Consider the following 27,575-nt stretch of genomic DNA (forward strand, 5'->3'; position numbering starts at 1 on the left):
AGTTCTGACAGGCATGCGAGTTGGCTCATTATCGGCTCAAATATCCTTGCCTCCTCTACACGCAACGGAACGAGCGCTTTTCCGAGTGTACGTGGGCTCCCCAAAGCGGCAGCCGGACAGTTTGGTACTTGGGATGCAAGCGTGACATTTCGTAAGCGTTTTTTTCCCCATAGTCTTGCCGATTAGATTACTGTCCAGTTCAGTTGAGTTGGGTTTACGTCACATCAGCACTATTTCAGCCGAATAGTGGCGGGATCAAGCCTGAATTCATACGTATTTTAAGCATAAAATCCAAGATGAAAAAGAATACGTATATTCATTACATTATTAATTAAAAACAGAAAATGTCACAGCACCAAATTCAGAAACAAGCATTTCGGTTGTGGTCAATATATTTTCTTGCGATGTGTATGGCCTTATTAAAAAGTAATGATAGTTATCAATTTCCATGACTCTCTGTATATATACTGAAGGAGACAAATAAGGGAACGCTTCATGGCACTGTTCCTGTATTTGTTCTTAGATTTCCTCCCTCGGCGCTTGTGATGAAAACTGGTAAATATTATATGGCGCTATTCAAAACTTGTGCTGAAAACTGGTAAATATTAAATGAACACTTGAATGTTCCTGTTTATTTTTTTCTTTCAGGCAGCTTTGGGTCGTACCATGGATGGAGCACGGGGTCAAAACAAGGCGCACGGAGAAGACGGCTGTAAAGAAAACAAGCCATGTCATAATGGCAAGGCTGTCTCATTAAATTCATAACATTATCTACATCTCAAATTTACAATCTGAATCATACAAGTGACTGGTTCTGGGCAGGAAAAAAGAAAGCCTCCTGCTTCACTTTTCAGGAAGCCGACTTCATCGAAGCGAAGGACTCGACAGGTCTTGACGGCTCTTCTCCTCAATGTGTAAACCATGTAAAAAGAGTCTGTGCTGATTTGATTGGTTGACTCTCATTTCTGTGTATACTATTTTTGTTGCTTTCATTATTATTGCATTTGACATTGTATCTACACGAACAAAATTACATTATGACATGTTAACACTTACCGAAAACTCAAAATCTATTGTTTTCATGTTTACTTTCACATCTATGTCGTGCTGAAAAATGCCCTTCAGCAAAAAATAACTCCGTAAGTAATCACTCACATGTCTACAGTCAACAAAAACACGAATAATGACAGTAGCGACAACAATAACTGTAACGCCACTTCTCCACATTAATGCACCATATTAAACGCACCTGTGTTTGTATACATAATAAGTAGACTATTGATATCCTACTGTTGTCATGTCACCTGTATGTTTGTTCTGGTGTAATCAAACCCTTGTCACGGATTTATTGACCGTGCAGCCACGTAGCGGTTTGCCTTTGTTTCACGGTTCATCGAGTCACACATTGTCAGAGGTTGTCTTATCAGCCGATGCATATTTCACAAGTGCTCCGGGATATACACTTCGACTGCGGGAGATAGACGGCGAGGTTGGGCTAGAAGCGTGCTTGAGTTGTGTGTCGCTGAGCTACATTGACGCTGTGTGACGGAAACACTGGGAGGTAGTGCTTGGTGGACACTCACTGAGGTTGTGAGAGGGAGGACACTCGCTGCTTGGTGGACACTGTCGACGTTGTGTGAGGTGACAGTGAAAGGAAACAGTGAGGTTATGTTTGACCGCGACTGGGGTTGTGTGACTGACACACCATGACTCTGTGTGGAGCAGAGTGGTTTTGTCAAAGATGCATATTCAGGCTGCATGAGGGATGTATTGTGTGTCAGTGTAACACACAGGAGGTTGTGTTAGACGGGTTGTAGAGGACACAAAAAGCTCGTTCCAGAAGATATGCAGAGAGGCTGTGTCAGAAGATATATAGTGAGACAGCGTCAGAAGATATACAGTGAGGCAGTGTCAGAAGATATACAGAGGGGCTGTGTCAGAAGATATATAGTGACACAGTGTCAGAAGATATAGAGGCAGTGTCATAGATATTGAGACAGTGCCATAAGATATACAGTGAGATAGTGTCAGGAGATATATAGCGCGGCAGCAGCGTCACACATATACAGCCTCATTGTGTCAGATGAACATTGTAACAAGATGCTCTACAGATGTTTAAGAAGACGAGGTGGATTCCGGGTTTTATCTCTGCTCGGTATTATACTGTTTTTCGCATGTACAAGTGTGTCGATATTCAAAGTCCTTGATGATTCCTTTATGCATGAAGAAAAAAGGCAGTTGCTGAACAAGGTAGGACTAATCAATATCATGTACATTTCATGTTTTGCTGTTAACGCTTGAGGGAATATAATCTCGCATACGTCATTGAAAACTGATTTTTCAAGGTGGTTACTAAGGAAGGATACACATTATCTCTATATTTTCATTTAAATGCAAAGGACCCATCCCTTTGTTTGATATGGTAAGTAAACACTGCCATCGGTGTCACAAAGTATACGAGAATATTTCTTGTGTTCATTTCATTCATTGAGCGAACTGTCGCGATGCGGATACATATTTTATGGACGTGTACGTTCTTGTTGTATGGATGCGTATCTGTTACACATATACGTATCTGTTACACAGATACGTATCTGTTAGATGGATACGTATGTGTTGCAGGGATACGTTATTATTGCATGGATGAAAATTTGCTGCATGGATATGTTTTTCTTGCATGGATAAATTATTATTCCACAGCTATGTATTTGTTACATGAATACATATTTACGGTATGGATACGCATTTTACACTGATACGTATTTGTTACATGAATACATATTTACGGCATGGATACGCATTTTTACACTGATACGTATTTGTTACATGGATCCATGTTTGTGTATGAATACATTCTACATTCTATGGGCATGAATACTTTCTGAGTTTCTGATTACTTTCTTAGTGCCTGATTACTTTGCTGTAGCGCTCACTTTCTTGGTACATGAGCTGACTGACTCCGATACAGATGTAATAGATACAGAATACGTTCGTATTACACCTTTATGGAAGTGTTTGACAGTTCGTGCCGGTACAGCGTCCTCTGAGATGTATAAGAGCAGCTAAATATATAGGATCGTTAAGAATATTATTGATTTCATTGTGGCTTTGCCTGGACCAGTGTCTGGGAGCAGTATATGCCATCTAAGCAGAAAAGAGCGTCTAACACCCGTTATTCCCAAAGAGTGTTCAATCATGTACGTGTGTTGTCACGCTCAGTATTAACTCGATCTTATCCGTTGTTCCAAGAAACGATAATTATCTCAGTTGAACATGTGAGAGTTTAGACTGACACCAACATATGGCAGATAAGTCACTTCAAACCAGCCGGCATGTCTCTGCGCGTTGCTAGTGGGTTGTGGCTGACATGACTCACAGATGTCGGATGAATTATGAATCGAGCTGTTGGCTGTGGTAAAGAAGGATATAATGAGACCATCCATGTTTTGTGCCGTCGAATCTGGCGTTCTTCTTAATCATGTTATTTAGTGATACAGTACTCTCCCTGAATTCGTTAAACACTGTCTGAAAACAGTCCAAACAAGCCCGAGCCTGTCGATAATTGACTAACAGCATGAGCATTGAAGATTTCTATCTGCATTCGATGTGAAAACTATAGGAACTCCATTCAAACACTGTTTAAATACGGTCTTGATATTGTCTGAACGCAAGTGAAACATAGTCCGGAATATATACGTACGCATTGTGAATTTGTCATGAACACCGCTTACTGTTTGAAACATGCTTGGACACTGAACTCGGTGTAAACAAAATACACAAACCGTACTAAGCTCGACACTATTTTGACACTGTTTGAGTAGTACTGGAGCATGCTCCAGAAAGGGGCCAGCTATAATTAGCGTACAGATAAGTACAACTGGCTTCCACTTACAGGCTTTATAGTAACTCATTCCCACTGTGCCTTCTACTAGAGGTACAACTTGTGCACCTATATTGAAATATCACTTTGCCCCAGGTCTTATGGAGTTCAGATGAGTTTAGCTGAAGTTTAAGCCGCATCGGCATTATATCAGCGGAGCTGGTCTTATCGAGAGTAAACACTTGAATAGGTTCATTTCTCTGATTTACGGTCATGAATTCATAGTATATCTGTCTTATGTCACATAGACACGTGATACACATACTAGTATATACAACATTGACACGTGATAGGCATACATACTACATGGACACGTGATAAACGGACACGAGACACACATACATGAACATGCATGTTACATGGACACGTGCTACACATATACACCATAAGGACACGTGCTACAGGTACTACTTTGACATGTACCACGCATGCTAAATGAACACGTGACACATACACATGTCACACATACTGCATGGGTACGTGATACACATACATACTATATGGACACGTGATGCACATACACACTGCATGGTTACTTGCATACTGCGTGATTACATACATGATATTACATACATGATGGACACGTGATATCCATACACAGTACGTGGACACATGATATACTTACATAGTGCATGAACAAGTGATGCACATACATGGTGCATGAACCCATGATATACGTATATAGTGCATGGACACGTGATATACATACATACTACATGGACACATGCTACACAAACAACACGGAAATGTGCTATATATATACTGTATGGACGGGTGATACACATACTGCATGGACACGTTATACACATGCATGCAAAATATACACGTATCTCATATACCTACCTACTAAATGGACACGTGATACACATACGTGCTACATGAACACGTACCTGATATATCTACATACGAAATGGACACGTTGCAGACGCACATGGTAAATGGGCACATGATAGACATGCATACTACATGGACACGTGATACACATACATGCTACATGAACACGTACCTGATATATCTAGATACGAAATGGACACGTTGCAGACGCACATGGTAAATGGGCACATGATAGACATGCATACTACATGGACGCGTGATACACATGAACGTAAAATGTAAACGTAGCTGACATATTTCACGATCATACAATGAACACACATGCAGCTTGAACAAATATTTTATTGTCACCTTGAGGTTTAATCAGTGTCGACGTAACACAAGTACTACTGTGAATACCATGTGAGCTACGTTTAGCATGCACGCAGGTTGCTTGTGCAGGCCAACGAGGTTTAGACGCCTTTGATAGTAAGAAAGTGCAATGCTGAAGATGACGTGCCACTGACTGCCAGCGGCAATGTGGACCTCATCAAAACGCCACGCTACGTCGCTGAGACTGTCAGAACAAAGTGTAAGGTGATACAGTTTATGACAGATGTACAATGTATTTGAAATTCCAGACACCGAATAAGATCTATTTGCCGTGTACAGCCCACTGAAGGAAAGGGAAATATTTGTTTCCGTTGACACGTGATTATATCAGTAAATCGACACTATGAACGCATCAATATAAGATGGTCAAGTGCATGATATCGGTTATCTCTTACCGTGCTTACATGATGTCCATAACTGCCACGGTGGCCCGGTGGATATCAATATCTCTTACCCTTTTCACTTGTTGTCCATAACTGTTGCGGTGGTCAGGTGAATCATATCAGTGTTACTTACTGTGCATTGATATCAAAACTATTACCTTAAACCATTGATATAAACACTGTTGGGTGTGATGTTATAACTATTACCATAGACAGGTGATATCAAAACTTTTACCACAGACAGGTAATATCAAACCTCTTGCCATAGACAGGTGACATCAAAATTAATACCATAGACAGGTGATATCAAAACTGTTACTGAGGACAGGTGATATCAACGCTGTTACCACAGACAGGTGACATCAAAAGTAATACCGAGACAGGCGCTACTGTGCCACCCGTGATGTCGGTAGTAACTGAAGAACATGTTCTGACCCGAATAACGTTCACAACCTTCCAACAACAACGTGTAACATGTAATTGTCGTGCTGAATGAGCGAAATTGATTAGCCATCGGCCTAAGCCGTCTGTATATGGTAGAAACTTCGATTTTATACACATTCAGTTGTCACTCTTTCCGTGCATAAATTGCAAAACGCCTTCTGGTCAGACCTCGGACTCCACAATCCGCCTTACTTGCCTTACCTTCCTCACCTCAGATAGTACAATACCCAGGTGAAGTCGTGCTCCAGGATATGCACGCGGCACGTCGCTGTCTGTAGTTGAGCTGGTTTAATAACACTGAGGAAGGTGTGTTCTTACTACAAGATGTCCTGTCGGATTCGCTGGAGACGGCGCTGTGGACGCCAAGTTACACTTCTTGCTGTGGTCGTATTTGTGGGTGTTTACATTACAAAGAGTCTGTACTGGACCGATGTGCACAGGGCTGGGGATCTAAACCAGGTATGTATCACCATGGTAACGCAGAGTAGTAGTTATAAGTAGATAACTATGAATTAATGTACAAGATCCGTTTTTAGGATTGAGAAACTAAGCATTAATGTTACGTCCACAGTACAAGATGTGGTATTTTGATGTAGGAACTAGGTGTTAATATACAAGATACGTTGATACGATGAAGAAACTACAAGTTACTGTACAAGGCACGGTATTTCGATGAAGAAATTAGACGTTAATGTACAATACACGTTATTTTTATGAAGAAACTAGGTGTAAATGTACAAGATACGATATAATGATGAAGAAACTAGGTGTTAATGTACAAGATACGATATAATGATGAAGAAACTAGGTGTTAATGTACTAGATACGATATTATGATGGAAAAACTTGGTATGCGATGTCAATAACATTTATGATGAAGAAATTTGAAGTGAATCAAATGCTCTTGAATTATGACAGAAAACGAAATAAATGGCCCCAACAAACAGTTTGGTTTCAACAATAGATAGGTGTCATATATAAGCTGTGGTGTTGTTTCCTGCCAGACGACAACCATAAGTTATGTCGGTGTACGCACTCATCGCCGGAGTATCGCAGTAGTGATACTGGAAGTAATGCCTGTCCTGATCAGGGGTAGGTACAAATATGTCTGCCCTGGTCGGGTGTAGGTACAAATATGTCTGCCCTGGTCGGGTGTAGGTACACATATATCAGATACCGCCTAATACTCACGTGCAATGAAGTTGTGGAGACACATGCATACATAGACTGACAATAACGTGCACAAAGACACACATTCACACAAACACACACACAACAACAACAACAACCAAACAAAAAAGAAAACAAACCAACTCACACTGCATTTTTACTAGTTATGTATACTCTTCAAAAAGGTAGGGGTCGTGAAACATGAATATGACTACGTAGAGCTATGCCAAACAGATTTGTTGACGTTACACATCCAATGTAAGAGCGTGTCTATGAAGCTCAATACCACATCCAGTAGTGTCACAAGAGTGTCATGACTTTCAGGGAAGGATTAGTCTTGATAGTTCTGTCAACCACATACAGTTGTGATTGCGATGTCTTTCATTGCGTGTTTCATTCAAATCGAGCTCGAAAGGCGAACTACATTTTATCAGTCTCCAGGCCTACGAGTTTATGGCAGGCGATATCGTCTACATCTCGCCTTCATGCTATCATATTTCCAGCAGACATTAGCGGTAGGCAGAGAACGCGGATTCACGTGTCATATTTTCATATAAGTTCCGATTCGTTTCGTGTTTTGTGAACAGACGTCTGTCGAACTCTGACATGAACGCTAACCCAAAGTCATGCTAGGGCAAATATGTCATGACAAATATGGCGACAGGTCTTCGTTTGTGGTTGATTGATCAGTTGGTTGTAAAACGCACTGAACAATATTCAAAGTATATGGCGTCGGTCTGGAAATAATGGACCAGACAATCCAGTGATCACCATCATGAACATCGTTCTACGCAACTGGGAACATATGTCAACCATGTCAGCGAGCCTGACCATCCGGTCCCTTTAGTAGTGACGACATGTGACGACAAGCATGGGTTACTGAAGACCCAACAATTAGCCGATAGGAAACGTATCAAAAAGATTGGAAGATGTGTGTTTAAACAGCATTGAACGTCGACCAAGTCGACTGCCCAAGTGGGAGAGCAGTAGGGAAAATAACTCGTATGGCCATCTGGAGACTCATACGCAAATATTCTTCACTCAGGTTAATGATTTGACAAACTAGGACGATAACACGCACTACTGATCAAAAACACCTCGCAGTCATGTCCCACCTGACACACATCTTTCACTACCACATTTCTCAGTTTGTTCATTCTAATCATAGTCGCAACTTTTTCATGGTTTACAATGTTGGATATTGTTATTCCCGTGAATACTGTACTAAACAGTATTTTCACGTTTCTTTGTGACGATCCTTTTTACACACTGGATATGTTATACACGTATCGACCACTGGGTCAATTACTCAGACAGCTATTACTTTGTAACAGCTGTTGAATCTACTGTGACAATATAAGGGACCTGAATTGGAGGGAAATACATGCCAGGCCTCCGTGTTGTACAGATACTGTCAGGTCTCCCTGTTGTACTGATACTGTCAGGCCTCCCTGTTGTACTGATACTATCAGGCCTCCCTGTTGTACAGATACTGTCAGGCCTCCCTGTTGTACTGATACTGTTAAGCCTCCCTGTTGTACAGATACTGTTAAGCCTCCCTGTTGTACGTATACTGCCAGGTCTCCCTGTTGTACTGATATTGTCAGACTTCCCTGTTGTACTGATACTGTTAGGCCTCGGTGATGCACTGATACTGCAGACGACCACTTTGTACTGATACTGTCAGGCCTACCCGTTGTACCGATACTGTCAGGCCTCCATGTTTACTGATGAATACTTGTTTTAGGAGTATTAGGAGCTGGAGCACGAAGGAAGTACCGATACTGCGACGCCTCCTCATCAGACCCATAACCTGTGTCACAATCATTAAATCCAAATACAACAGCTTTCCGCTTACCACCCAAAACTCATTTCCCTGCATCGATACCTGCAACACGCTTACACTTTGGCTTCAGTCGTGAGTTTCACTGAAGACTTAGTCCGTCGTTGCCGAAATACTCAGGACCGAAATGAGAATCTCTTCTTCCCACTATATGGCCTGCAGGGTGTGTCGGAGAATGCACCTCACACCCCAAATTCCTCTGATTGGTTTGGCCATTTCCATGATGGAATATATTTCGAAGAATTTTTCTTGGTGAATCCAGGGTTAAACGATCTTTATAGCCAATTTTATGCTCCAGTAACGTGGCTGCGACAGGCACTAAAACTGGGAATTTGCCATGGACCTAAATACCCTTAACGTTTGTCCACAATTCTAGGATATAGTCGACCCTTTATTTTCATTTCTTTTTTAATGTTTATTTGGAAATGAGTTGCTTTTGTGTGTGATACAATGCTCTTGGACAATGTAGTATGTGTATCTGTGTGTCTGTCTGCGTCTGCCTGCCTGTCTGTCTACTCTTAACTTGGCCTGACATGAAGCGTACATTAATTTTGGTTTTTATCTGAAATTAGTGGTACTGTTTTCAACCTTTGTTTTATCCACTAGCTAACAAAGGTAATTATTTCCTAATGCGACCTCCACTTTGACAGTTAATTTCTCCTAAGGCGTACTCGACATCGCAAATATCATATATAATGATTGCTACATTAACGTTTGTTGTTAACTGTTACGGCATGCTGCATGTGTTGGATACAGTGTTTGCAAAACTTTAATTTTTCAGGTGGGCATCAGGGCCTGGTGTCGTGTGCAGTCTTTAATATCTGCAGGTCCTGAATGGAATCTGCAGGTCAATTTTGTTCACGAAGTCGCGCTGTAATAGTTTGCCACAAGTCTGTGGCGCAGAGAGACGTCCTTATTTGTTGCATGACGTGTGTTGTCTGTGTGAACGTCTTACATTGTGGACATACGTTACATGTTACATGATTACAACTACATAGTGATATTTAGGGCCAGATGTGGAATATACTCACAACACCAAGTACCTTGAGGAGATGAAGTGGGGATCTCGGTATGAGATCGGTGTTGCTAGGTTAAATTTCATGCAGTTATCATTGTTTCATGTCGCTTTCATCAATGTTCCATCAATAGCACGGCGGGGACACCAGACATGGGCTTCATACAATGTACCCATGTGCGAAATCGAACTCAGGTATTCAGCGTGACGAGCGGACGCTTTAACTACTTGACTTCCCCACCCATCATTCGTATTACGTGTGAATTCGGTAATGGACAATGTCATGGAATTGCTTGTATATATATAGAAGCATATTTTGGGGCAGAATCAGGAAAAGTGTATGTGAGTTGTGTTTCAATAGTGTTTAAGCATTTCTTTATATGGGAGACTGGACGGTGGTGTAGTCGTTAAAGGTATCGCTCATCACGACGAAGGCCCGAGTTCGATTCTCCACATGGGTGGAAATTTCTGGTGTCCGCCGCCGATATGTTGACACTCACTCACTTACCCACTCACTCCGATTCGAGAAAAAATTATTGTTGAATCTATGTTTATGATTACACGAATTCGTTTTTGATGACTGTAGGAATACCTTTTTCCCCAATAAATAAAACAGTTCTAAATATTATGTCAATTATATTGACATCGACTCTCGAAAATGAGAAACGCTTGCAAGATGTAAAATGTAAAAGTAAATGTGATGGGTGGAAAATGCTCCATGTTCAGCATTAACTCATAAGGAGTTGATAAACCGTTATATTGTTTTTCAAAGGGTTAAAATCAATGATCTTCAACATATGAATTGCCATGTTCAATGTTGCTCAGGTTCTACATCAGCACAGTCTGTCCGTAACAGCTTCTTAGCTGACGTAATCCAACCCAGCAACACCTAGTTTTACGTTATATCTCACGTAATCACAATCGACTTCGGCAGTGATGTCGATTGCACCATCCATGGCTTTGCCATCGGTGGCGATGTATTTGCTTTAGTGGCAAATCATGTTTACTCCTTCAGCGGAGAGGTGATCGGCTTCATGCTTATGGCGACGAAATGATTCTTTCATACAAGACAGAATATGGTTGGGAAACCTAGGTGTGTGTTATCGTGACGTTGTTCCGGTTCCGTAATGACAAGTAGTATGACAGTTTTAGAGCATGACGATGTCTGACTCATGCATCTGCACTGTTCCCCAAGAGTATATGGATGTCGGTTACAGCTTAGCCGTCACCGGTGCCCAATCCAACCCAACACCTGTCGCAGTGTACATGTCCCCGAGGACCAGGGCCACGTCGACAAGCTCCACGGGGTTACAACTCGCAAAGATGTCATCGACAGGCACCTTATTGTATTGGTGTCCAGTCATTCACTACAACGGCATAACGTCACAATTGCGTCCCCGTTAACGCTTGTGATCTGTTTCTCACTGTGATCTTCCAAGTTCTATACATCATCTTACAACTATCCTAGAACACCACAAACCACAAAACGGCCAAACTCCATAATCCCACCACCCACCCACTCCTTCCCCGCGGTGTATTTCAGTGTTAGAATGGGCTACTATCACAATGTGACGTCTTGCTCTGGAATTAAAAAAGGTTGTCATCCATATATACTTGTTCTATCTATATAAATGTGTGGTTTGCTTGTGTTTGTTTTGCCAAGATATAGATGGAAACAAGTACTTCATTTTGAGCAAGTTAATGTAAGACATAAATATTTCTCACTTCCGCAGATTCTAATGAAAAAGAAATTCGACCCACTCCAGCCTCCTCCCAAACCGGGCTCCCAGGGAGACTCCCCTGGGAAAGCTGAAAGCGGAGAGGTGCCACCTACATGGACGAAAAAACCGTACTCTCCTAACGCTGTCTATAAACCGGGTGTCCTTGGAAACTACGAACCTACGCTGGACATGAATAGAAAAGGACCAGGTATTGTGGTTTTGGTTTCATTCAACATCACACTAAAATGGGGTAGTACAAGGATTGGAGGTAGTATATGGCTAGGGAGTGATCGTCATGGTGGGGTTATGGTAGTGGATAGAGGTCGGATATTGGAAAGGGTGATGGTCGGGATGGAACTAGGATAGTGCATGGAGGCCGGATATGGTTAGTGGGTGATGGTCGGGGTGATGTTAGGGTGGTGGATGGAGGCCGGATATTGGAAAGGGTGATGGTCGGGATGGAACTAGGATAGTGCATGGAGACCGGATATGGGTAGTGAGTGATGGTCGGGGTGATGTTAGGGTGGTGGATGGAGGCCGGATATGGGAAAGGGTGATAGTCGGGGTGGAGTTAAGATCGTGGATGGAGACCGGATATGGGTAGTGGGTGATGGTCAGGATGGTTTATTAGGGACATGCGATTCCTGAGTTCGGGTAGGAGATGTAGGTGCCTTTGCGGAAGTTGGGCGTCCGCATGTTATGCTCATTTAGAATGCGCGTGTTTAAGACGCAGAAAGAGGAAATGAGAAATTTACTGTTCCTCTTTTCTCACCAAGGCAGCGTTCACATACATTCTGTTTTTGACCTTAAAGGAGAATACGGAGTTCCGGTTCCTACCGACCCAAAGGAAAAGGACTTGATTGAGAAAACGGCCAGAGAATACGGCTTCAACATGGTCAACAGCGACAAGATATCATTGGACAGAGTATTGAAAGACATTCGGCAGGAACAGTAGGTTATAGCATTGTTGATACTTGAAGATAGACACCTCTTTCAGTGCACATTAACGTTTATTGATATAATTGTATAGGAGATAAATCGGTATAGCTTGTATATAATGTAGTTAGTGAGTGAGGTGAGTTTAGCAATATGACAGCAATATCACGGCTGGAGGCACCACAAATGGGATTCACACATTGCACCCATGTGAGGAATCTAACCCAGATATTCGGCGTGACGGGCGAACGTTTTAACCAATAGGCCACCCCACTGACCCGTTTATATTTAGATCTAATGAAAAATCCTATCTTCATATTTGAAACTGTTGTTACAAAAATCATGTGATTTTATATGAGTATTTCCACTTAGTGGTTAGGTCCTAGGATTTAAAGGCACTGATAGTACAGATTGGGGCAGTTGACAGGCCTAATGGTTACATCGCTCACTCGTTACGTCGACGGCTGCTTTTCGAGTCCGAACGTACTGTACAATGTATACATAGTGTGCAGTGTATACACAAACGACGTCTAGAGATCTCCCAGCAACTTGGCCATGTTTCAGATGCAAGTACTGGCACTACCCAGAGACACTTCCCTCAGCCAGTGTCATTCTGGTGTTCCACAACGAGGGCTGGTCCACCTTCGTCAGGACGGTCCATAGCGTCATCAACATGTCGCCACCGCGGTTGCTGAAGGAGGTCGTCCTGGTAGATGACGGGAGCGACAAAGGTAATAATGCGTATTGTCTGGTTCTCTGTATCGCACACCAATGTACACAGGTGTCCAAATTGTAACAAGAGCTTCGAAGTTTACGACTGCAGAAATCATCATTGTGCTGGATTCATCTACACAAACCTACCTCGTGGTAACGACAGTCTTGGGTTCTATATACTGTTAGTGTACGAACAGATTACGGGTGATTTAATCATAGACTACGTGTCCATCTGTAGTTCCTAATACTCTTTATTACATGACGTAACGAGCATGTTAGTCCCTTGGACAGTCAGAAGATGGTCCCTTGGACAGTCAGTAGTGCCTTGTACAGTCAGAAGATGGTCCTTGGGGCAGTCAAAAGATGTTCCTTTGGACAGTCAAAGGATAGTCCCTTGAACAGTAAGAAGTAAGTCATTTGAACAGTCAGAAACTGGTCCTTTGGACAGTCAGAAGATGTCAATTTGGACAGTCAGGAGATAGTCCTTTGAGACAGCAAGTGTTTCAAGAGCAGCCCCAGAGCGCTTTACTCACTCTATTACCGTTGCGTGCCGAACTACTGACACTAGATGACATAAACTGAAATAAACGTTGCCTTTCACCATAAACAGTCTGTGTACGATCTCTGTGTTTTAGCATAAGGATATTTTGTTCATCCCAGTTTTGTTCATTAACAAAATCAGACTGGTTCGTTGTCCATAATATACCCAAGCTGCTCCCTAATAATGTTCTCCAAAGCCACCAACAGTCTAAGCGCACCACCCGTTTTCCAATACCGATTGCTGGAATTGTGTTCCGATCCACCGTATAAAGAACAGCAAAGGGAACGCAATTTTCGAAAACATGAAATCTCATAAAAGTAAGCGTTCGTGTTTATGTCTTCTATTCTAACTTCAGTTGAGTATATAACCAGCCTCTTCACTCACTGCCTTCCTGTTCTCCAAAACGATTTCAGTTTCCATTGTTGCTATGACACGATAATCCAAATCATGGTTAATTAATAACACAAGCGAGTACATGGTAAATGCCAACACTTTATTGATAAAGAGGTAGTCAACGATCCTATAGTTTATGTATTATGCCAAATATGGTTTCAACTCTATATTTTCTGGATTTCTGCAGAGCATTTAAAGTCCAGATTGGATGATTACATGCGCCGGTTTGGCGACAAGGTAAAGATCGTGCGCAACAGTGAAAGAGAAGGCCTGATACAGGCTCGTACCATTGGAGCTCGAGCAGCTTCCGGCGACGTCGTCATTTTCCTGGATGCTCATTGTGAATGCAGCCCAAACTGGTTACCTCCCTTGTTGACGAGAATCGCTTACGACAGGTGGCGTACACGCAAAACAAATATATCTCTACGTTTTTACCCAGTAATGATTCTTTGTTAGAAAGTACTCATTTGTCCTATGAATCAATTATCGGACGCCAAGCTGATTGTCTTGTCCCAATGACTGGGAAGGTTCCTCGTATTATCACCCACTTGTTTGGTCGATGTTGATTATTCACTGGCTGCTGATATTGCGCTCTAAGTAAACCAACCTATATAGCTGCATTCACCCAAGCTGCTGATTAAATGAACTAATGCTAACAAATCAAAGCAGCTATCGATTATTCATTCATATAAATGTTTAAAGCTATTTTGATTTTTATGCCCAGCTGAATATGTTTCGTCAGAAAATCGATGGTTGTAATCTGACATAATCTGTCAGGTGCAAAATAACTGGTTACAGGCATTCAGTTCACTGTCTGCACAAAACAAACATATATTCTGAACCTTGTTAAACGATTTTCACTTTCACAGACAAATGTGTATATAATCAGCTCTTAACACGACACGATACTGCATTTGTGTGGGCAGATAGTTGACATGCACAAATATCACATTTGGCACGCAGCACCGTTGTAGGGATGGAGACAGTGTATTGGAGACTCGACATACAATTGTACTGATGGACTCTCGACATACATTTGTATTGATGGACACTCGAAATACAGTTCCACTGATGGACATTCGACGTGCAGTTGTATTGATGGAGACCTGACATACAGTTGTACTGATGGAGACCTGACATACAGTTGTATTGATGGAGACCTGACATACAGTTGTATTGATGGAGACCTGACATACAGCTGTATTGATGGAGACCTGACATACAGTCGTATTGATGGAGACTTAACATACAGCTGTATTGATGGAGACTTGGCATACAGTTGTACCAATGGACACTCGACATACAGTTGTGCTTATGGACAATTGACAAACAGTTCTATTGATGGACACTTGACATACAGTTCTATTGATGGACACTTGACATACAGTTCTACTGATGGACACTCGACACAAAGGTAGCGATGTCACACCGAGTTCATACTGAAGTACCATATGATCAATCACTGCTTTGTTTCAACGTTATCAAAAGTTTGACAGTCATGTGTCTCTGGGAGGACCTTACATCAAATCACGTCTGTATGTATTGCAGGACAATCATGGCCGCCCCAGTAGTCGATGGCATTGACTGGACTACTTACGAGTATCGGTCCTCATACAATTCAAAACACCACAGAGGCGGTTTTGAATGGGGTTTCTTTTACAAGGAAGACCCCGTGCCCCAGAAGGAACTGGATAAGCGACAGCACGACACCGAACCATACTGGTGAGAGTGAGATCCTTCTCTAGCTTCATTTAGATGCTAGTATGTGTCAGCGATAACCATACAACCTCACTTTCATGGTAAGCATGTTTGGGATGTTGTGAAGGGTGGACCTTAAATGGTATATACCTGTGTTGTATTTTATGCTTCCTGCAAAGTTTTCTTCCTATAACATTTATGCCGCCCTTTCTGCTGTAGATCGAGACCAGGTTATGTTTAGGAGATTTTCTTGTCTACAATTCCCGTCTTCCGTAGGTCTGCCACCAACGCTGGAGGGTTGTTTGCCATAGACAGAAAGTTTTTCTTTGAACTTGGAGCATATGATCCCAACCTAAAAATTTGGGGTGGAGAAAATTTTGAACTTGCTTTCAAGGTAAGGTGTGTTAATTGACATATCAGAGCGACTGAGTGAGTCTACGCCGCTTCCAGCAATATTCCAGCAATATCACGGCGGGGGCACCAGAAATGGGCTTCACTCGTTGTTTGGGGAACGGAACCCAGACCTTCGGCGTGACGAGTGTTTTAACCACTTAGCTACCCACAAACCCTGACATATCAGATATGCATTGTTATTTTATGGCTGTGTCCGCGTCATGGTGTTGGCATTGAACAAAATCAAACCAGTAACTGTCCTACTTGCGAGCATTGGTGATGAGGTCTTGTTTTTGAAGGTTTATATTATACGAACACGGAACATGAAAAAAAATCATTTGCTATTTCGCATGTCAGTCTTTCATTACATATTCACGCGATACAATTTAGCTGGCTAAATTTGTCAGCATTTTGTCATATGGAAATCGCACATGTTCGTATCCAGAAAACCTGCTCCCGTAACTTAATTGTCCCGCGAGGTCCCAATACAGCAAAATCCGATGTTCTCCTTGCAGGTGTGGCAGTGTGGCGGGTCATCGGAGTGGGTACCCTGCTCCAGGGTGGGGCACATCTACCGCCATTATACACCAGCCAGGAAGAGTAATATTAAGACCAAACTCTCTCCAACACACATAGTATGTTTGTAATATTATTATTATTAATTGTAATAATATTATCCTGTAATTCAGATGTCGACTTCATAAGGGTCTCTCTCTCTCTCACTCTCTCACTCTATCTCTCTTGCACACGCACACGCACACGCACAAGGACGCACACACAAAGTCATGCTCGCTGAGTTGATTGGCATATATTATCGTATCGCAGCTGCGTATATTGGTGTTCATCATGTTGATCACTGGAATCTCTGGCCCAGACTGCCGCCATATAGTTGGAATAGTGCTGAGTACGGCGTAATACATCAAACCAACCACTTTATACAAACGCGACGTTAAACTGCAAGCAAACAAACAGGAATTTGTTTAAAGGGGATACATGAAGGTCATTGCTGCATTTCAGAACTACATCCGGGTCGTGGAGGTCTGGATGGATGGCATATTTAAGGAGTACTTCTACAGACGAGAGCCCCAGCTTCGAGGTTATCCTGTCAACATCACTAAAGAACTCAAGTTTAGAAAAGACAACCATTGCAGGAGTTTCCAGTGGTTCATAGATAATGTCGCATACGATATATACAACAGGTTTCCTCCCCCGGCTCCAAACAAGGCTTGGGGAAGGGTAGGTACCAAAATAGTGCACATGTATACTAAAAAAACAGTTATCATGCTCCTGTGTACCATATTTACATAGGACCTCAATAGTGAGAATTAGTTTAGTTTTCCCCGGCTAAATGACCTTCAGACAAACTATTTATTCTTTCAAAACAATTGTATATGAAACAAACCGATGACAAACGAAAAAAGATCCAAGTTACATTGTTACGTTTGCGTTTGTTTTCGCATGTCGGGAGGGAACGATCGTTATAAATATTCCGTTAATATTATATTACTTGCATCAAGGTACACCAATTTTTACATACACCTGACATGGGAAACCGCTGGTCCAAAACTACAAGGCTGATTGCCTAAGTATTAGGTTTAAAACATTTTTGCCTTCAATAGTCATACCCGTAATGATCCTGGCTGGAAATGGGATCGGGTGATCAGGCTCGCTGACTTGCTTGACACGTGTCAATGTATCCCAAATGCGAAAATCGATAATGATGACTGGATTATCTGGTCCAGAATAGATTATTTACAGATCGACGCCATATTGTTGACGTGAAAACGCTAGGTGAAACAGCCAACCAACAAACCGTCCACAGTCGATGTGTATGAATCGGTTCAGAGATACGGAAGGAAATATATATTTCAAGGTCTATTTCGTACAATCCATTTGACTGAGGAGGAAGACGTGTTGTTCTGTGTGAATATATGAGTGCACATCATTTGGAGATCATTTTTTAATCGACGTGAAAAGGTCTTTAGACGATTCGTCACAACTGAATGACGTGCAAAGAGTTACATCGAAACCACTTAAATACCATAACCAACATTATATGTTTCAGAACCGCGAAGGTCCGGGTAAGAATATTGGCCTTCAGTAACACATGCTTGTCTTAAGAAACGACTAGCGAGATCAGGTGGTCAGACTCGCTGACGTGGCTGACACGTCATCGGTTCCCACTTGCACAGATTGATGCTGACGCTGTTGGTCACTCTAGTGTCTGGCACAGAGTCGATTATATACAGACGATCACCACAGAGCTGGAATATTGGTGATTGCTGTGCAAAACTCAACTCTCTCACTGTATGTGTTTCAGATCAATTCGAGAAAATCGAATGGCACTTCGTGTCTGGAGTTCACGTCCAGTCACAACGGGAAGAGTGCACTCGGTTCCTACCCTTGCGCAGGTGCAAATGCTGTGAGTATAGCAAATACAAGGTTATGATCAAGCAATGCCATTTTGAAAGTGGTCAAATATAACATATGTTTTGGAACATAACATTTGGAATTGCATTTTTAGTAAGAAACCCGCAGTCTTGACTACCAATTATCCGACTTCCACTGGATGAGCGGGTTAAAGTTGCTGACAGTTGACGATTAGGTGCCTGACCCTGCGGGTGTGGGATCGAATGTCGGCTGGGACTTAACCCAAAAAAAGTAATAGAGTCTGTACTTTACTATGATAGTGTTGATCCCAGATATAATATATGTTAAAAATAGGGTTAGTGTAATCCCAGATATAACACTTTATATATAGGGTTACTGAACCCGTGAAGATCAGGTTTAGAAATGATCTTCAGAAACTTTATCGTAAGAGGCGACTGACGGAGGTGGGTGGTCAAGGCTGGTGATGAAACATGTCATTGTATCCCAGCTGACTAGATCAAGGCTCATGATATCACTAACTGGATTCTCTGGTCCAGACTGAATTATTTTCAGACCGCGTCACGTGGCTGTAAATCTGCTGAATGTGGCGTTAAACAATAACAAAACATGATAAGAGTGCTACAATCATGCGCAGTCACATCAAGTGTGTCATAGACAAACTTGTCGATTACTCCAATACATAATACAAAATTTAATTATCTCGAGGTCTTTGAAGGGCATTTTAGAAACGGCAGACATAAGGATGAGAGTTTATGGATGTCTGCGTCTTTGTTGTGAGGTGTTCCTCGTAATAAAGAAATTGACATCCATAAAACTCTCTTCCTTACGAATTATCTTGTCTAGACGAACACAAATGATCTTAAATAACTCTGTGATCATGTCTGACTTCTTAGTGACCTATTCACATTCTAATAATGGTCATTATTTTATCATTTACTCCAAGAGGTATCTGCTTTGGGAGATAATAGAGACTCAGTCTGGATATTCTCTAGCGTTTTTGCAGTTTACGTTTAATGTTGACACCATGTGTGCGCACAGAAACACGTGGATACAGCCCGGCTGTAATAATACATATGGCTTGGTGAATAATTTGATACAGATTGACCACGATGTTTACCCGTGGGGATTCCATTTTAGCACTGAGGATTCGCCGTATGGAGCGGCGTCAACAGTGGGATGTTCTGAGTTCGTGACTTGGTCCTTTGCTGATTGGGATTGTTTGGTCCAGCGTTGGATCTTGAAAGGCCACCACTACCCCACATGGGTACAACGTGTCAAGCCAATTTCTGGTGTCTCCAGGAATTGCAGGAACATTGCTAAAAGCGGTGTAAATTTAACTCAATCACTATTTCAATCACTAGTTTGTGTGATCTTGACAGTTTTACAAAGCTTGAATGTGCTACTTCGACGCAATACATTACTACATTAACTTGTTCTATTTACATGCAGATATTCAGGTTGAATACTCTGGGCCAGATTGGTAACGGGGAACGTTGCATACTGGCGTTAGATGACGGTGGCGTCACCCTGGAATGGTGCAGTACGAGAGACCTCAGTGGCCCCTGGGACTGGGATCAGGTCAGTCACGTAAACACCCGAGGAGATTCCGAGTGAGAATATGTCCACTATGTTTGTGAAGTGGGCTGATCAAAATGATGGTGGTCAGTCTCGGCAACTTGCTGATTTGAATGTCCGTGCACCCAGACTGTGTATGACGTTGAGATCAACCACTGGTATCTCTTGCCCATAGTGTCATATATAATCCATGTTATTGCTGGAACATGCTGGAGTGTCGCGTGAAACATTATTCTCTATTTCCTGCTTGAATTTCTAAATTATTTAAGATATACATACCATGTCTTGAACCTTAATTCCAGTTCATTTGAAGATCAAATATTAGTTGCCATAATATTCACACCATTCACTAAGCCACTCCTGGTGTCCCCCGCTGTGGTATTACTGGAAAATTGCGAAAAGCGGCGTACAACTACACTCACTTACACACAACGCGAATGACAATCATATGTGTCTCTAATTGTGACATCGTGTCTTTTTGATTGCACTTCTATACTGGTGACATCATATGGTAATTACGTTTTTCTCTTTCCAGAAAAGCGGTCGCATATACAACAAAAGTCGCAATAAATGTTTATTCCTCAATCCAAATGGATCAGTGGTCTTAAAGGAATGCAACGACAACGAAATGGAACAGAAATGGGACATTACAGAATATTACGCATGGAAATGAAAATACGGACTATTTATGAGTGGGTTAAATGTGTACACATACAAAACAATAAAGACAAAACATCGTGGTGCGACATGAGACTATAGAAGTGAAACTGGCACGGTACGTGGATTCTGGGTGCAAGGCGCAGCTAAATGTGGATGTACCTCATGACGCCACAGTGAGCTGTTCACATTGTGAAGGAACGTCAACGATGCTTCATTTGGATACGCCACCATCTCCCAGCACGTCGTCATCCATCACGGTCTCATTCTGTTGTATATTGCATCCATCAAGAACATCGTTTTGCCTTGGGTTCCTGGTCCGGTTTAAATGCTTGAGGAGTATGTTACAAGTTAAGAGTCACATCGGCAGTACTTCAGCCATTTGGTGACCACGCTTTAGTGGTATGTGGGTCTGTGTGTTTGACTTACAGGAAGCATAGCTGATGCACTGGTGCAAGACAAGAGGATCCCAAGGACCCAGCGTCACGTGGTCCTCAAGATCTAGTCCAAGTGATGAGTCTATGGACATTCCACAATGGGAATTGCGGGTGAAATCTATATTTAATAAAAATCAAAAGTGAACTCAACCTTTTGCTTAGTCCTGTTTTATCTTGTAATCAAAATATAGTAATTATTCATGGCTGTACCTAATGCAATATAAATATGTGGATACTTTGGAAAATTGTATGACAGTGAGTGAGTATGGTTTTCCTCGCCTTTCAGCAATATTCCAGTAATATCATGGCGAGGACACAAGAATTGAACTTTGCACATTGTACTCATGTGAGAAATCAAACCTGGGTCTTCTGGGTGACCAGCAAACATTTTAACCACTAGGCTACCCCATCGCCCCTATATAACACAGAAGGGGCTCAATAAAGATGTGGTTAAACTGAGGATAACAGGGACCGACACTGATTTGTCTGGTGCCGTTGTAGAGTGAAAGTTTCAAGGCCACCATCTGCCATGTTCAAATGTAACGGTCTCCTGAACCTGACCAACCACTGTTCGGACAATGTTCTGAGCCTCAAGTCCTCTCGTCATGAACAAACCCTATTCAAACAGGTATATCTGTCATTAACTTAAAAAATCCTTTCATGTGCCAAAGCAAAACATTCAATACAAAAGACAAACAATCTCCAATCTTCTCAGGAACCACTTCATTAACATTTATTCACTCCACAGAGAGTATTCACACGACCACACATATTGGTGATTTGTTCACAATACTGTTAAGTCCAAAACTAGCAATGGGTCAAAATCTGCAATTTCTGCAGTACAAGCTAATAGTTATCAACGATACTGTCTTCCAAAATAGTGGCTAAAATACTTTTTTGTCGCAGCAGAGGTAATGAAACCAAATTAATAACGTATGTTCAAAGTAAATATAGATAATTCTGAATTTCTGCATTGAGGTTAAGTTCTTTGAGTGGCATCTGGGAGTTGGTGTCAAGTTGAACAAGAACAGTTCTATGGATACTTAACTTCAGTAATATAATATGACCCTTTCGGTGTAGCCTCTAACATCATCACATGCTTGGCAACAATGTTAGCAGCTACACCGAAATGTTGCTGTGATGAAAATACAGCTTGTTCAGCTTAACCTATCAAGTGAATACTAATGCATGTGACTGTGCCTGTGCCATAACTGGTTGGGTCTGTTATTGTGAAGGGGTGCACCTTTGTCATCAACATGTCCAAACAGCCGAGACAATGTCACATTTAACCTCTGCTCCCCTATTTAATGAAGTTACCCTGACCTGCTGTTTGAGCCAACAGAACGGGTCATGCATATATAGAGTAGCTCAGGCCAAGCTGAACAAGGTCTAGAGCTAAGTAAGTAACTCATGGCATTTGATGCATCTTGACATTTAGAAAACATGTAAAACAGTAACAAATTGGTATTTTCAAATATTAATTTACCCTCAATCAAATTGTTCATTTTTTAAAAATATTAAATGACTTGGTATCTAAACTTCCTCAAAAACTGACATTCACTGATACAACGATAGCACTAAGTATAAATTGTGTGTAGCCATTAAAAGTGTCTTACCACCAGTGGTGCTTCAAATTTGAAGGGGAATGCATCACCGATCCACTTGGGATTAGCACTGCTCAGAACAGTATTTCACATCAATATTGGAGGACAGGCAGAATGGGTTTTAACTTCATTTTTTCTTTGTAACCCACCATAAAAGTGGCTGTGACAATTCAAGCACCATAATCATCATTACCTGGGACTCCTATCTATGATTATAGGTTCCTGGAACACCAAAGGGCTGCAACTCTGCACAGTGAACACATAAGAGGATGAGGATAGGATTGGGATGGGTCCAAGTTTTCAACCCGGGTACCCCATTCCCTATTACCTGACCGTACACGGACACATGTTATGCTAATTCCTGACTACAAATTTGTAACAAATTGTAACATATTCTTCAGCTTGGAGGCACAGCTTTCGCGCTTTTCAAAATCTTAACCATGTATTAAATTCAAAATTGGTGACTATAAATTATGTTTAAATCTTCAAGGACAATACAACTTTGTAATCATGAAAGAAAATCACAGTACATTGTTTAATCTAATCATCCCATGATCATAACAGGGCTGGGTATTGAGGTGGACACCCAGGTCCAACCCAACAACCACCAAACCCAGGTATCCGGGGTTACCTGTCCCAGCCCTAGATGAGAACATCCTTACACTCCTATAGTCACTGCCAATGAATAAGAGCTAATAATCTTGAATATCAGTGTAACGCCACTCTAATTCCATACTCATCACTCATCAGTCTGAAGCTCTGGGTCATGTCAGTCGTGTAAACATATGTAAAAGTAAAAGTGGGATAGTAAAAAACTTTGATCCTGGCGATTCACACAGAAGCAGAAATCTGGAGTACCATATTTCATTAAGCAGTAGATACATATTCAAATCAAGACTGCAATGGATGCAGCTAGAGTACTTCATACACTATGTCTGACAGTACCTAACACTGTTCTTGCTCCAACTTGAATACTGAATCAGTCAATCCAAACTAAAATATAGAAAAAAGTATTTAATTTTGCTGTCAGCTAAAAATATGCTAACGTAGGCAACAAAGCACCAACCCATGCCTTTGCTAAACTTTACCATTCTTTCAATGAGAATTTACAAACAAAAATTATTCATTTCAAACATTTCATAAAACCTCTGTTTTTCCAACATTAACACTGAATTCATATATGAGTAATATAAAAGAGACCGGAATGTTATTAACAACTCATGATAGCATACTCCAGGATTTTGATCCTGAATAATCTTGTAAGTCTGGTTCATGAGACCAAATGGTCATGATTAAAAGGGAAGGGAAGTTTTAAACTGCTCTACTAATATGTCATCTCACTTTATTGTGTCAAGAGAGCCCATAATGCTGTTGGCCAAAGATGTTATGACTAGACAACTAGAATCAAACCCTGGTATGATATAAGGATCCCAGCGCGCTCATGAACCGCAACTCTGTACAGCGATCTGCAGGCCATGGAGGTGACTGTGTGCCATTTCACTCATTTCATATCAAAGTACCACTGAATCAAGAGCTAGGGTTGGTTAGGTTTCAATGTATATTAGAGTCATTTCTGGTGGTTTGTCTAAAATATCAACACATTTAAGCCAATCATTAAAACCATGATTTAACAAATTAACAAAATCATTTAAGCATTCTTGTATTCAAAGACATAGCATCAATCATCAGAAGACATTTCACTAATGACATGGCTAAGTTTATTCCATAACTGGAATGTACCATTAAGAAGCTAAAACAGAAGCATTGACACAAGGGGTAAAACATCGCATCTGCTTAACAGCTACACATGCACATGTTCTGCTGTTTAACATTTGGCCATAATTTGGCCATAACTAATGAATTATATAACAGAACCATAAACAAAAGCTTCAAAATATACAACTCATGACCAACCAGGGATAAATCCTAAAGTTCCACAATATACAAGTCTGCAAGTTGCTGAAGCTGAGGTGTGAGAATGATCTTCAGAACAGAGACAAATATAAATGTTATTACAAAACAAAGATGATTAAAATCATAACAGCCATTCAGAAAAAGGTGCACATCTCACTCTGCCGTTCTCAAAAGTTTGTATCTGGTATTGCTTCAAAGAGGACAAAATTGTTCATTACACTGACAATTTTCTGCCTGTTCTATCAAACTATATCAATTCATAATTGATAAATACATGGGATATAATTTGAAGCAAAAATGCTCTCAAAATCTGAAAAACATGAATATCTTTTCATCACTTGTGAGTGGTGACATGTTTTACATGTACTTCTAAGAAAACAACATCCTGAAGATAACTTACCTACAGACCATGCACAAAGTCCTAAATCTGTATTTTGTGTGACAAGCTTGTTTCTGTCATGAATGTTACCACATGATTATATTTATAACACACTTTTCATACTGATCATCATTTAACATTTTGCTGATGATATTTCTGATTATCAATCAGTTTAGCCTGCCCTAACACACAAGCACCTATTCTCATTGACATAAATGTTCTCTACTCATTGAGGTCTCTGTTTATACTTGCACGGTACAACCCATATTAAGAGAGTGAGTGAGTGAGTTTAGTTTTGCGCCGCACTCAGCAATATTCCAACCATATGGATGCGGTCTGTAAATAATCGAGTCTGGACCAGACAATCCAGTGATCAACAACATGAGCATCGATCTGCACAATTGGGAAACGATGACATGTGTCAACCAAGTCAGCGAGTCTGACCACCCGATCCCGTTAGTCGCCTCTTACTACAAGCTTAGTTGCCTTTTATGGCAAGTCTGGGTTGCTGAAGGCCTATTCTACCCCGGGCCATATTAAGAAAGGCTAAGGCATGATCAAGATCCTGATCAGCACATTAGAATAATAATATTTTTAAAGAGAAAAAAATATGCACTTTGTAAGAGAGTTTACTTGTCAGACTTTTTTCAATGTGGGTAAACAATTTTTAATCATATTTTCACTGAGCATTTTGTCTCATGTCATAACAAGGACATCTCACAGATGCAAGATGGTTTTCTAAGAGATGCTACATTTTCAGTTTTCATCTGTTTGGCAACATTTCTAAAATTCTAGATGACCCTTCTCACACCTCATTTTAAAAGGAAGCCATAATTCCAGAATACAATTCTCATAAGTGAGAACTCTCTATCTTTGAGACAGATGCAGGTTCTTCACTGCCATCTGATGCTGATTTACCACTGGTACTGTTGACAACTTTCTCTGCTGATTCCTTCTTTGTAGAAACAGACTTCTTTTCTTGACTAGACTCATCTCCCTTAATTTCTGCTGATTCTCCACTTCCTTCCTTCCCCTCAGCTTTTCTCTGTGTGTTATCATCACCTTTGTCATCAACAGAATCATTTTGATTTTCAGACTGATCATCTTTCATTTCAATGTCATTTTCACTGCCCTTTGGTACTTTAGAGTTATCTCCCTTCTCCTTATCCAAATCTCCTGGGTCATCCACTTCCATAGACTCGTTTTTGGACTCTCTGCTATCATCGCTGACAATGGCTTCATCAACAGTTGTTGCTGTGGCCTCACCATCATCAGAAGCCTTGGCTCCATCACCTGATTCACCTGCACAGCAAACAAGACATTCTCAATGGACATAAATGGAGCTGACATTCTCATAGGCTGAGGTGTGGGTGCTAAAAGCTAAGTCAACATTATGATAAGGTTTGTGTGCAGTCTAAGGCAATGCAGATTTACTGCCCTTAGCAATGTCCATACTTTTAGTCAGCAGCCTTCCCAAACACATGTCTCCGTGACGTATTGAAAGATTATGACTTCAGGATTTGTTTGAGTGGCATTCTAGAAGTTGCTGGTGTAGAGATGACACAAAGTTATGTATGATCAACTTCTATATTTCATGCCTGAAAGTGGTATAGGCACCTATCGAAATGTTGCAAACATTAAAATAAACAAGGTGTTCATTCATAAAGTTGTGTCATCGCTATGACTTCAAAATTGTTCAAATATCTCCTCATTAACACATGTAAACTGACAATATGATGATGATTATCATGCTAATATGTACTAGAAATTGAGGATGCACTTAAGATTGTCTCTTGTTCCTGCAAGTTACACTGACAGACATTAAGAAGTTTTTGAGTTCTGCTCCAGAAACAAAATCGTTTCCATGGAAACCGAGAAACTAAAAAATCACAACAACCTGTAACTAGCAAAAGGCACCATTGCAGTCTCTGACTGGCACATCTACCACATTTTGCAGAAACATAATTTTTTTGTTATGCTCCGGAAACGAAGCACATCCCTTCATTTTGAGACTAAGTCTGAAACATTTCCATGGAAACCCAGAAAATAATAAATAAAAAAAACCTGTAAATACCAAAAGGCACCACTTTGGGACCTGCTACACATATCTACCAAGTTCTGCTGGAAAATATTGAACGGATTTTGAGTTCTTCTCCGGAAACGAAGCCCACCCCACCATTAGACTAACACCAAAATGTTCCATGGAAAAACAAAAAAGATAAAAATGCCAAAACTCTGCAAATAGCAAAAGGCACAATTATAGGTTCTGATTATTATATCT

At 41.1% G+C, this 27,575-nt stretch overlaps 2 protein-coding genes across 3 annotated transcripts in view; one reads left to right on the plus strand and one right to left on the minus strand.

Moving 5' to 3' along the window:
• The first annotated feature begins 1,351 nt into the window (after positions 1 to 1,351).
• LOC137293623 (N-acetylgalactosaminyltransferase 7-like) lies at positions 1,352 to 21,547 on the plus strand. The gene is made up of 12 exons (XM_067824282.1): positions 1,352 to 2,250; positions 11,675 to 11,870; positions 12,475 to 12,613; positions 13,163 to 13,329; positions 14,434 to 14,641; positions 15,795 to 15,968; positions 16,221 to 16,338; positions 16,853 to 16,972; positions 17,355 to 17,573; positions 18,658 to 18,759; positions 20,178 to 20,306; positions 20,839 to 21,547. Exons 1-12 carry the CDS (start codon positions 2,101 to 2,103, stop codon positions 20,974 to 20,976), a joined length of 1,860 nt encoding a protein of 619 aa, XP_067680383.1. The 5' UTR covers positions 1,352 to 2,100; the 3' UTR covers positions 20,977 to 21,547.
• The window catches only part of LOC137293625 (ADP-ribose glycohydrolase MACROD2-like), a 37,742-nt gene continuing 31,710 nt past the window's right edge, over positions 21,544 to 27,575 (minus strand). For both annotated transcript variants that reach the window (XM_067824283.1, XM_067824284.1), the window contains one exon: positions 21,544 to 26,596. In XM_067824283.1, the coding sequence (XP_067680384.1) occupies positions 26,145 to 26,596 (452 nt within the window). In that variant the 3' untranslated portion in view covers positions 21,544 to 26,144. The remainder of the gene's footprint in view (positions 26,597 to 27,575) is intronic.

Source organism: Haliotis asinina, chromosome 8 (assembly GCF_037392515.1).
Source record: "Haliotis asinina isolate JCU_RB_2024 chromosome 8, JCU_Hal_asi_v2, whole genome shotgun sequence".
In the NCBI taxonomy this organism is placed as follows: Eukaryota; Metazoa; Mollusca; class Gastropoda; order Lepetellida; family Haliotidae; genus Haliotis; species Haliotis asinina.